This window comes from Oryza glaberrima, chromosome 3, assembly GCF_000147395.1.
Source record: "Oryza glaberrima chromosome 3, OglaRS2, whole genome shotgun sequence".
Classification (NCBI taxonomy): domain Eukaryota; kingdom Viridiplantae; phylum Streptophyta; class Magnoliopsida; order Poales; family Poaceae; genus Oryza; species Oryza glaberrima.
Window position 1 is genome coordinate 34,814,251 of NC_068328.1, and position 10,831 is coordinate 34,825,081.

The window sequence follows — 10,831 nt, forward strand, 5'->3', positions numbered from 1 at the left end:
GGCAGATTTCGCAACAAATAAGAACATATCTCGGATCAGTCTGCATCTTCCACTTCTATAAAACAACTTACTTGGAAGCTACTATCGATGTTCTCTAACCAACATAAGAATGCTCTTAGTCATGCTGGAGGCATCCTTTTGTTACCAGTAAACACGGACATCACCATGGGCATGCACCGCTCTCCGCCCCTGCCACTATTACTATACTAATTAGTTCTGCGCCTTATGTGCTTATCACATAGTTTATGCTCTTCTGCAGATGTCAGGCTCCATCTATATATATCTACTTATTACTATTAGAGGCCAGTACAATGCCTGTATCAACACTCCTGTGCTAACTGGTAGATACTTTTGATGCACCTGTTTACAAGTGTTTATATACTACTCTATGAAATGAACTTATGCACCGCAAGTGGTTAAATTCTGACCATGTTTCGTCAGATCTGTTTACATTGTTTCTTTACCTTCACTTGCTCCAGCTGCTTACGTACAGAAATCACCACTGTTTCCTGCTTCGTTTCTTTGTTGGCCGTTCAGGCGGCGCGCAAAGGCGCGCCCCAGGCTCCAGTACCTCTAATACGTGAGACTAGTGTGGTAACCGACTACACCACCCAAACTTGCCGATTTAGACTTGGCAAAGAATTTACATATACATTTTTTTCTACTCGTTTCTTAAGTTTAGTAAGGGTATCTACTCATCTGCCATGGCATGTTGTTTCTGCTTCTTAAGCTCCTGACCTAACTTAATTCGCAGAGAGCAATTCAGGGAAAACATCTATGAAACAATTCATGGCACGTTTAATTTAGATTATTACCATGAATTGTCTACTAGATTATAAGGCTACATTAAATATTTTAAGAAAAAAAATTAACAACAAAAATAAAACAAATGATTTAAGCAAATACAACAGAAACTTTTTTTTAATTTTTTTAAAGCATGTAACAAATAATATGTTTCAATAAATCCGACAATAAGTTGAAAGACGGGACCTAAACTATCATTCCACCTATGGAGTAGAGGAATTATATTGAAATTTATCAGGGTTATGGATACCACATACCTAATAGTAGTTGACTAAATCTCGGCAGGACTCATCACATACCATGTCTTATACAGAAACAACCTTCAGATATAGGAGGAGTTTCGCACAAGGAAGAATGAATAAAGTTCTACATGGAAACGACAAGGACTACTCGGATTGTATCCATATTGGTTTCCCTAGTTCTACTTGGACAAGGGGACACCTATAGGTATAAATATAAGGCCCCCTAGGAGGAGAGGGGATACGGAACAATAGATCAAGACACAAGATCAACGTACCAGCCAACACGCCGCCAAATATCAACATCAGAGATTAGCTTAGACAAACCCTATCCGGTACCTGCGGGGGCCGGCAGGAGGGGTCAAGCACTATCTCTGATCTCAACGAGTTCGTGCTCGAGGAAGAAGACTACCCTGTCGTCGACTACGAGTTGGGTTATCTAGCCATCAAGTCGACGACAGCCAAATATGTTATCCCACATATTGTATTTGTGTGATCCAAATGAATAAAGAGCAACACCGGCTTTAGCCAACAGGATGTAGGGTTATTACTTGACAATTTAGGGGCCCGAACCTGTGTAAAAATCCTCGTCTCCGTCTCTTTTACCTAAGTCTCGCGTATATCCTAGTATTAACGATCCCCATACTATGCAAATACCAGAATCACGACATCAAACGTCGACAGAATTTGTTCAGAAGAAAAAAACTTAAAAATATAAGGGATAAAACTACTACTAAGTGCATATTTAGAAATACAATACTTCCTCCGTTTCACAATGTAAGTCATTCTAGTATTTCCTACATTCATATTGATATTAATGAATCTAGATATAGATCAATATAAAAGCGAAAAATGCTAAAATGACTTACAGATGAAGTACTACTTATTTTCATGAACATGAGGAGCAAGCAACAGTTGCTTATTTGTTGGGCCATTAAGTACGTGATAAATGGGAAAGAGATGGTTGCCTGTAAAAGGAGATAATGTTCTGATTTACTCCTAGAACATTGTGAGTATGTGACATAAAAACCTAGTCTACACGACCATCCAAGCCTCCAAGGTATGTGAATTCTTAAGCATTTTGAATAGTTCCGTAGGATTTCATAAGGTCAATTTTTTTTTCAATAGTTGTATTGCAAAACTGTTCTTTTTCTGATTATGGAGTTTGAAGCTTATCTGCACACTTCACAAGCTCCTAAATGATAGTTTAAACAAAACTCCAAAATGATAATTTTTTGTTAAAAATTCTATATTCTAAATCAAGCTTTCAACTTTATATTAGTTAATTCATTATTTTATACTTTTAAATAGCTATTACACAACCATATTATCTATCAATCCATCAGTTTCAGCTATCTTAAATAGATGCTTCAAGTTATGCAAATGTGTATTACATCTGACTAAAAACCGTTCAACTGCGCTCCTATTTACTGCTCCCTATGTTCATATTCCTTTTGACTTTTACTCTATTCAAACTTCTTTAGATTTTACTAAGTTTATAAAAAAATAATAATATCTATAGCAATATATTAGTTTTATTAAATATTATATTGAATATATTTTGATAATATGTTTGTCTTGTAAAAAAATATTACTATATTTTTTTATAAACTGAATCAAAATAAAAAACGTTTGGCTAGAAAAAAAAGTTAAAACAATTTATAATATGGAAGAAGTATTATTCCATACAATAGTACTATTATAAAAATAAAACCCCATGCTTATTCGATTTATTTTTCTATGGTCGTGCTAATAAATATTTATAGATTCATACAAAGAAACATTTTTAGATGGTTAACCAGCAGTGTTGATAATAAACACAAAACAGCAGCGTGCAGGAAGCCAGGAAGAGGAAAACCGACGGCGACGGGACGCACCGGGCCAAAATTTTCGAACTTGTTACTAGTACTGTTCTCTTCCCTTCTCTCCACTTCGCAATGGAAAAAAAAAAACCGGGAAAAAATAAAAATGTTTGGGCGTACCACGGTGGTTGTACCTAGCAGCAACGCGGGAGCACGACGCCGTTAACGCGCTCGCCCGCGCGAAATGACGCTACTACCCTCGTTGCTCTTATCCACTCGCGCCTCGTTCCACCACAACCCTCCTGGTTTCCCTCGTAAATCCGGAAACCGAGCGGGAGTAGGATGGTCAATTCACCGCGCCGTCCGACTTCCCCACCGTGGCGTGGGATATAATCTTCTCGTATCGTCTCGTCCCTCTTCCGTTTTTTTCCCCAATTTCTCGTCTCCCCCCTTCCTCCAATATATCGGCGGCGATCCCGGCTCGAGGAGAGGAGGCTCCGCCGCGATTTTTTCGGTGTCGCATCGAAATTATGGTGAGTTGGTTTCCTCCCTCCCCCTAATTCCCGATCCGCAATTCGATTGCGATCTCCATTGCTTGGGTTCTGCCTTTTTTGGGGGAATATTTTGGGCGATATCGGCGAATATATGCTGGGCTCTCGCGCGATTCCTTTTTGATTATGGTGGTTGGTGTTCGGTGCGTTTTGGTTGAGGAATTTTGGCTCTAATTCGGTGCCATTAGGTGGGTTTGTGTTTAATTTGGGGATGTTTCTGAATTGTTTCCGTGCGTTTCAGATTGGGGAATGCTGTGTTTCGCCGAGATTTTCTCATCTTCCATATGTGATATCAGATTATAATTGTATGTGTTTTTGTTTCGCTGCAAATTAATTATATTGATGCGAAGTTTCTCTGCATTTGATTGCAGATTTTCGATGCATTTTAGGCTAAAAGTGCTCGGGTCTGAAACCTACGTGCTTTTCTTGTCGCCGAAGATGGTGTCAGCAAATATACATCGACGCACATGAACAGCGATGATGCGTTGCTGAATCCGTCTGAAGCTGCAATAAGCATGACGGTTTTGCAAATTATGATACTAAACCATTCATGCTGCTACGCCCTCGTCTGGAACTTTCTTCTTCTGATGCAACCGTGCACAAGCAAACCTAGCCTCGAAGCGATTGTGATGAGTTTTAGAGGTGGTGCGGGTTCGATCACGTGGAGTTCTATTGGTGTTCAGTGACTCTTGGCAAAAGTTCTCTTGTAAAATCGACGACGATGGAAAGGTCAGCAGTAATTATCTCGCGAATCATATTATTTGTTGCGTGCGCACTAATTTCTGACATGGCATCTAATTTCTTCTCAGGTACAAAGTGATAAGGGAGATAGGCGATGGCACCTGTGGGAATGTTTTTAGGGCTTATAACACTGAAACAAATGAAATTGTAAGTGCAGCTCTTGGCATAGTACATATGGTTACTTGGATCTTTTCATGTTAATTCAGTTGCCTTCTGCTCCTTATATCTACTAACCTATAAAGGAACGAACAGTATTATTTGTTGCACCTAATCACCTATGAATTTCCCACTTGAGGGAAATGCTAGCAATAATCATCTTCTACATCACCCCAGATGGCTACCTATTCGAGCTTGCACCTTGTTTGTTGGCTTATTATGTTAACATTTCCCCGAATACTGTGCAGGTTGCAGTTAAAAAAATGAAGAGGAAGTTTTTCCAATGGGAAGAGTGCATTAGTCTGCGAGAGGTGAAGGTAATATATCTCATGTGTTATCAAATGAATACAAATTTGTTTTCAAATCTGTGTGCTTAAAAGGAGAACCATCCTTCTGCAGGCACTTCAAAAACTGAATCATCCCAACATTGTGAAGTTAAAGGAGGTGACTATGGAAAATCACGAGTTGTTCTTCATTTTTGAAAACATGGTTGGTCTCAAGTCATTCTTGGCATACTTTTTTACTACTTTCTTTATGAGCAGGAAAAAAAAGAGGAAAGGCTAAACTATTACTAGCCCATATCGCTATGATCTTCTAGAGTTTTGTGGCCAGTTCCATTAAAAATACTGGCATGAATATTCTATCGTCTACAAATTACGTGTATATCTTGCGGTTCTAATGATTATAGTTCTATAGTTTGTATGCCTGTTGCATTTGTTGTGACATTACATTACGTGTATATCTGCTGAATCTTTTGGTTCACACTTCTCTCACCTGGAGCTGTTAAATATTTAGCTTTTCACTTACTCTGGTATCATTGTTTCTTTTCACAGGAATGCAATTTGTATGATGCCATAAGAGAAAGGCAAGCTGCTTTCTCAGAAGAGGAGATACGGAACTTTATGGTGCAGATACTGCAAGGTCTTGCATATATGCATAACAACGGTTATTTCCATCGTGACCTGAAACCTGGTATACCTTTCGACTATATTCTGTTGAAGTTATAGGCTGTCTATATACCCTAGAAGTTAATTAGCCTTCTCTCTTTCCTCTTTAGAAAATCTGTTGGTGACAGATGGCACTGTTAAAATTGCTGACTTTGGGTTGGCAAGAGAAGTATCTTCCAGTCCTCCTTATACTGACTATGTTTCCACCAGATGGTGAGTTTGTGTTTCAAATTTATCTCTGTATAACCAGTGAATATGTATACACCACTTTATCCAAATTATTGTGAAATGGTGAAGGTATCGAGCTCCAGAGGTGCTGCTACAATCGTCAGCTTACACACCTGCTATTGGTGATGCCTATTATCCCAGCCCCTGCATTTTACTACTTCCATTTTTATTAATGCCAGCTCAACATGAAATTTGAGTTTGTGCATATAAAACTCGCATTGCATGAAACTACTGAATTATATAACTGATAGATGTGCACTTCCTCAGATATGTGGGCTGTTGGTGCAATTTTGGCTGAGCTTTTCACACTGTCTCCACTTTTCCCTGGTGGAAGGTATGTATGATACTGTTGTTTGGGTACCATGATTATGTTGCCTCTGTAGTTGGTAATATCCATAATTTACTGTATTCATGTATTGATGCATATATGCTGTCTGCTTACGCATGTTTTGATTTGAGCAGTCAACAGATCACCCTTTTGATTTCTGTTGAAGTGAACTCTTGTTTCTTCTTTTGGTGATTAGTTGTGTTCTTTTTATTTTGTGGATAGTTGGCCTGGGAATTTTGGGGATTTCATGCCACTATCTCTGAGTTGCACTTATTAATTCCAAGGCTGTAAAATTATTGTTGTTCTGAATACTGTAACAACAATATTTTTTCCCTCATGTTAGTATTTTTAGCTCTTATGTTGCCTATGTTGTTTTCTTATACGATTAAGCCTATACTTCTCCATACTTTTTCTTAAGCCCAGTTCATCTTGCACAGAGTAGACCTAGACCATTTGTACTTATATTTCCTTGTTTATGGTGATTCTGCTTTGCTTTTAATTATTTTATTTGCTTACAGCGAGACTGATCAGCTATACAAAATATGTGCTGTGCTTGGGACACCGGATCATACTGTCTGGCCAGAGGGAATGAACCTGCCTCGTTCAAGCAGCTTTAATTTTTTCCAGGTGAAATTACTTCTGTCTACAACCATTAGGATAAGTTGCCTTTGACACTGATTTCCTTTTCTTTTGCTTGTTCAAAAGATCCCACCGAGAAATCTATGGGAGCTTATTCCTAATGCTACTTTGGAAGCTATCGACTTGATTCAGGTTAGTTATGACACATGAGTCTTGTTTCTTACATGTTTGATTTATATATTGTTATATGAACCCCATGTTTTTTTGTCCAGTTGCTTATGTAAGTACTAACATCAAGTTACTTAATTAATATAACATCTTACTAAAATATTATATTGTTTTAAGTAATTTACCATGACAATTCACAATAAATTGCACTAATTACTAGTTTGTAAATAGTGTAAGGTATGGGTCTGTACCATGTTGATGATATAGCTTTTGTCGCTTGATGTTATTTGTCTGAGAATAATGCTCTATATTAACATGGTAGTATTTGTCATTCTGACAGCAACTTTGTTCCTGGGATCCACGAAGAAGGCCAACTGCTGAGCAATCACTACAGCATCCGTTCTTTAATGTACTAATTTACACATTGAGTTATTCATGGGAACTATACTTCGCTTTTCTTTATGTACCTAAGACTTTTGAGTTGTCTAGGTGGGCAACTGGGTACCAAGGCCACTCCATGCCTCTCACACAAAGACAATTGAAACTAGTGAGTTTCTCCCCTTTTTCTTTCAGGAAATGATAATTTATGTATTCTGTTTTGGTGATTTGTTGTTGTTTCTCCTATTGAACTCCTTTTATTTTTGTAGGACCGAATCCAAGGTTGGAACTGAACCTGTGGGATTTTGGTACAGAACCTGAGGACAACTACCTTGATTTAACTCTGAGTCTAAAGCCAAGTTTTCCTGGAACAGGTGCCTAACATAATTTTTCCTTTGAAATTCCTTCCGGTTATTATCTTTTGTTTTATTGGCTTATATTTCCTTTTCTGCTTGTAGATTTTTCTAACAATGTTCCAGAGCATACAAAAGAGGTGAGATTTTATTTGCATGACGTGGGAACATATATTTGCATGAGAGTGGAATGGGTGTTATCCTGAAGTTCGCTATCATATCATGCAGGAAATTCTGCTGTACCCAGGATTTGAAAATCCTCCTGTGCAGTCAGGTCCGTTCTTTGTCTCTCTGCCCTCCTCCATTTTTGACTTATAGTTCAGGACTGTATTTGCTTGCTTTTTTGCGCCAACAGCCAGATGGTTATAGATTTAATTGAGATGCGTGGTGCTCAAACATGGCTTCCTTTTTACATTATTTAGCAGGGTTTTGGCCTCTCGTTGCATCAGACCGGCCAATGGGCGATGTTCCAGCCATGTCATCCTGGCCACAGGCATATGTGGTTGACGGGTAAGCATCAGCATGTCCTTTACGAATGAGTTAATCTCCCAAAGCCAGACTTTTATATCCGCTAAGTGCTATCATTATTCTGTACTTCAGCCAAGCCACACTTCCAGCTGTTGGATTCTCTGGTTCTCCATTCGGTTTGTCCCCCTTACAACCAAATCTGTTTGAGAACCGTTCGTTCGCAACACCCATCCGGCAGGTCAATTTCTTCTGAGGGGATACGATTAACAGATTGAGCACTGAAACTATTTTTCAGTCCATACATTCAACTTGTTCCTTTATACATTGAACTCAAATAAACGGCGGCGGCAGATGAAATGTATATAATCGTAGCTTGTTTCCTTTTTCTTTTCTCCCCATCTAAATTCCCCTCACGGAGTACCCTATAATGTCAGATTCTATATTTATCTAGATTGTGAATATGTGACTTTCCAAAACAGTTTTGTACGTCGATTTGTCAAATGATAACAGCAAGTATGGATGAGCGATAACTGACGATTTGTGAAGCTGTTTTTGTATGAGATGATTCCTGTGCACAGAGCTGGTGTGTGTGTCTTGTGCTATGAAACTTGAAGGCGTGTGATATGACCTGACTGTTTTGATTTTGCTGTCGTGGTCTAGTACCTGCCATATCCTGAACTGAATTCATGTTTGTGAAGGCTCGCATTGATGCGGCCAACGACAAGTTATGGGCTTCCTGGGCGCTGGATGAATCTGACATGGATGTAAGGGTGTAGTTCACGCCAAAATTGAAATGTTGATTGAAATTGGAACGATGTGATGGAAAAGTTTAAAGTTTGTGTGTGTGGAAAAGTTTGATGTGATGAAAAAGTTGAAAGTTTGAAGAAAAAATTGGGAACTAAACCAGGCCTAACTTGTTGGAGCGATGGCTTGTGTACCGCTTTGTTTTGTGGGTGTCAGCTCAATCTTTGTGCCTAGGCCTAGCTGCCACTGTGCAAGGAGGCATCAAACCACCACTCTAATCTGAGAGTTAACTGCACACTAAACAGGTTTTAGCCACGCAGAAAGCGAGAGGCAGCAAGAACATCGCAGTCACATGGCCAAGCAGGAGGCATTTGCTTGCTGGCAGCTGGATAGATGCTGTGACTACAAGTGTAGAACGCGCAAACAAAATGAGCTGCACTGGTCTGCAATGGAAAGCTGTTTTTGAGCTGGCCTTGCCTTGCCTGAATGAATGATGCCTGAGCCTGATCATCAAAGTTGACATTGGAAGTTGCCTGTCATGTCGTAAAGTTAAGTTATTAATACTACAGTACTACCCTTCTTCATGTCACTCGATAGTCGATAGTGCCAGTAGGAGAGTATCTCGAGAGTGAAGAGCACTGACCACACGAGTAAAGAATACACCTTCCATTTTCCAAAGATAAAGGTATAGTTGATACCGTGTAGTACTTGAATTATATACACGTCATTGTTCATGCTAGTACTTCATACCCAAAACATGTTGCTACTAACATACCCAACACACTGGAGTACTTGAAATACTAGTATAGTGGTAGCAGAAAACGAATGGTACAGTACCTGGTCAACAAATGATTTTTGCACGCAAACAAATCACCAAGAACGCCATACTATTATGTGCTCGCTGTCCGGCCAACTGGAATGGACAGTAGGCAATGGCTTCTTTTGGGACTTCTTTATGGAGCCCAAACAACCATGTTTTCAATGCCACTGAAAGCTCAGCTCAGCTCTGCTCATCTCATCCCGTACTCTTGTTGACTATGACAACTTGACAAGCCAATTCCCTTCCTTAATTACCCCTGTAAACGAAAATCAACATGATTAATTAGCCAGCTTATCATCAGTCACGTTTATTACTCACACTGTCACAGCAAAGGCATGTGAGTGACTTTTATTAGTGCAGTAGCAGCAGTAAAGGGAATGCACATGAATTGCAGTTGGTTTGCACGCCAACGAAGGTGAGAGAGAGCAGTCACACGGCCTAACACAAGTACGAGGACAACAGTGCTTGGTCATGCGTTACACTTCGATTCGATGCCGAGTACTTATACCAAGCAAGGGCATACATGTGAGTGGTGCTGCGTGTTGACTGCGGTCATCAATAAGTTTGGTGTGTCCCTCCCCTCTGCACGGAGTTTTTGGCCAATGCTAGTTCCTGGTTATCTTGGATAAAACATGCATCATTTGATTATGGACAGATATTTTATGGTCTAGTACTGCCTTACGTAGAACCAGCGGTTATACCGGTGGCGTTTGAAAGATGCCACTTATGTCTTCTCTGAATGGATGATTTTTTAGATATTTCGGGATAAACTGAACAAAATCATGTGAAAAAAAATTCTGCAAATTTGCTGCATTATATAAAGGAGCATGAGTCCAACCTATTTAGTAATTAGGATTGCGATTTCGAACTTTTAGGGTATGGTACATCAAAATATCTAGAAAATAGTAGTGTTTGGTTCCTTTTCATAATTTAATCTTAACCATCTATATGTCATATGCATTTATAATACACTATGAATTTACTTAGTGTAGTTATTGACTTATTGTTATAAATCTTAATGTGCATTTTAACCGTATAACGCGGAAAGCAATAACCATTGGATCCTCACATTCCCAATACATAACCATTCCTATGTGATGTGCAATTGCAATTCCACATCAACTATTTTTTTTAGATAATGTATTTTTTTATTAATCTGGCCTCTATATCCATAAAGGATATACACGTCCAAAATTCCACATCAACTATTAAGGAGCTCAAAATAATGCCTTTTAGGCATTACGAGTATACGGATTACAAATTATTCTCTTTGAATTTTATTTGAAGTATTTGTAAATTCCCCACTGCAACGTGAGGGGTATCCACTAGTTTGATCTAATACCTTCTCCATACGTTTGATGTCCGTGGCTTGCTGTACTTATATTTACTGTATATTTTGTGTTTCCTCCGTTACGTGTACTTGCAATGCCCACATTACTCGGCGATTTATGATTTTATACGTAATTTTTGTTGAACATTTTATAAATAATAGACATATCACCACTTTGTATTATGTTTTTACATA

General features: G+C 38.8%; 1 protein-coding gene across 2 annotated transcripts; it reads left to right on the plus strand.

Moving 5' to 3' along the window:
- The first annotated feature begins 3,221 nt into the window (after positions 1-3,221).
- On the plus strand, positions 3,222-8,287 carry LOC127767629 (cyclin-dependent kinase F-3). 2 transcript variants are annotated; one of them, XM_052293026.1, is made up of 18 exons: positions 3,222-3,378; positions 3,768-4,125; positions 4,206-4,284; positions 4,542-4,610; positions 4,693-4,782; positions 5,127-5,265; positions 5,351-5,453; positions 5,538-5,590; positions 5,736-5,802; positions 6,315-6,423; positions 6,502-6,567; positions 6,884-6,952; positions 7,033-7,090; positions 7,191-7,295; positions 7,380-7,414; positions 7,503-7,548; positions 7,697-7,784; positions 7,875-8,287. In XM_052293026.1, exons 2-18 carry the CDS (start codon positions 4,118-4,120, stop codon positions 7,993-7,995), a joined length of 1,305 nt encoding a protein of 434 aa, XP_052148986.1. In that variant the 5' UTR covers positions 3,222-3,378; positions 3,768-4,117; the 3' UTR covers positions 7,996-8,287. The 2 variants fall into 2 exon arrangements, with proteins under 2 accessions (XP_052148986.1, XP_052148987.1); XM_052293027.1 differs by having other exon boundaries at positions 7,700-7,784.
- The last annotated feature ends 2,544 nt before the right edge of the window (positions 8,288-10,831 follow it).

Bases quoted from the DNA above. Each gene is read 5' to 3' on its own strand.
- LOC127767629 (XM_052293026.1), top strand. The intron at 4,285-4,541 runs GTAAGTGCAGCT...AATACTGTGCAG, and splicing joins ACACTGAAACAAATGAAATT to GTTGCAGTTAAAAAAATGAA. The intron at 4,783-5,126 runs GTTGGTCTCAAG...TTCTTTTCACAG, and splicing joins TCTTCATTTTTGAAAACATG to GAATGCAATTTGTATGATGC.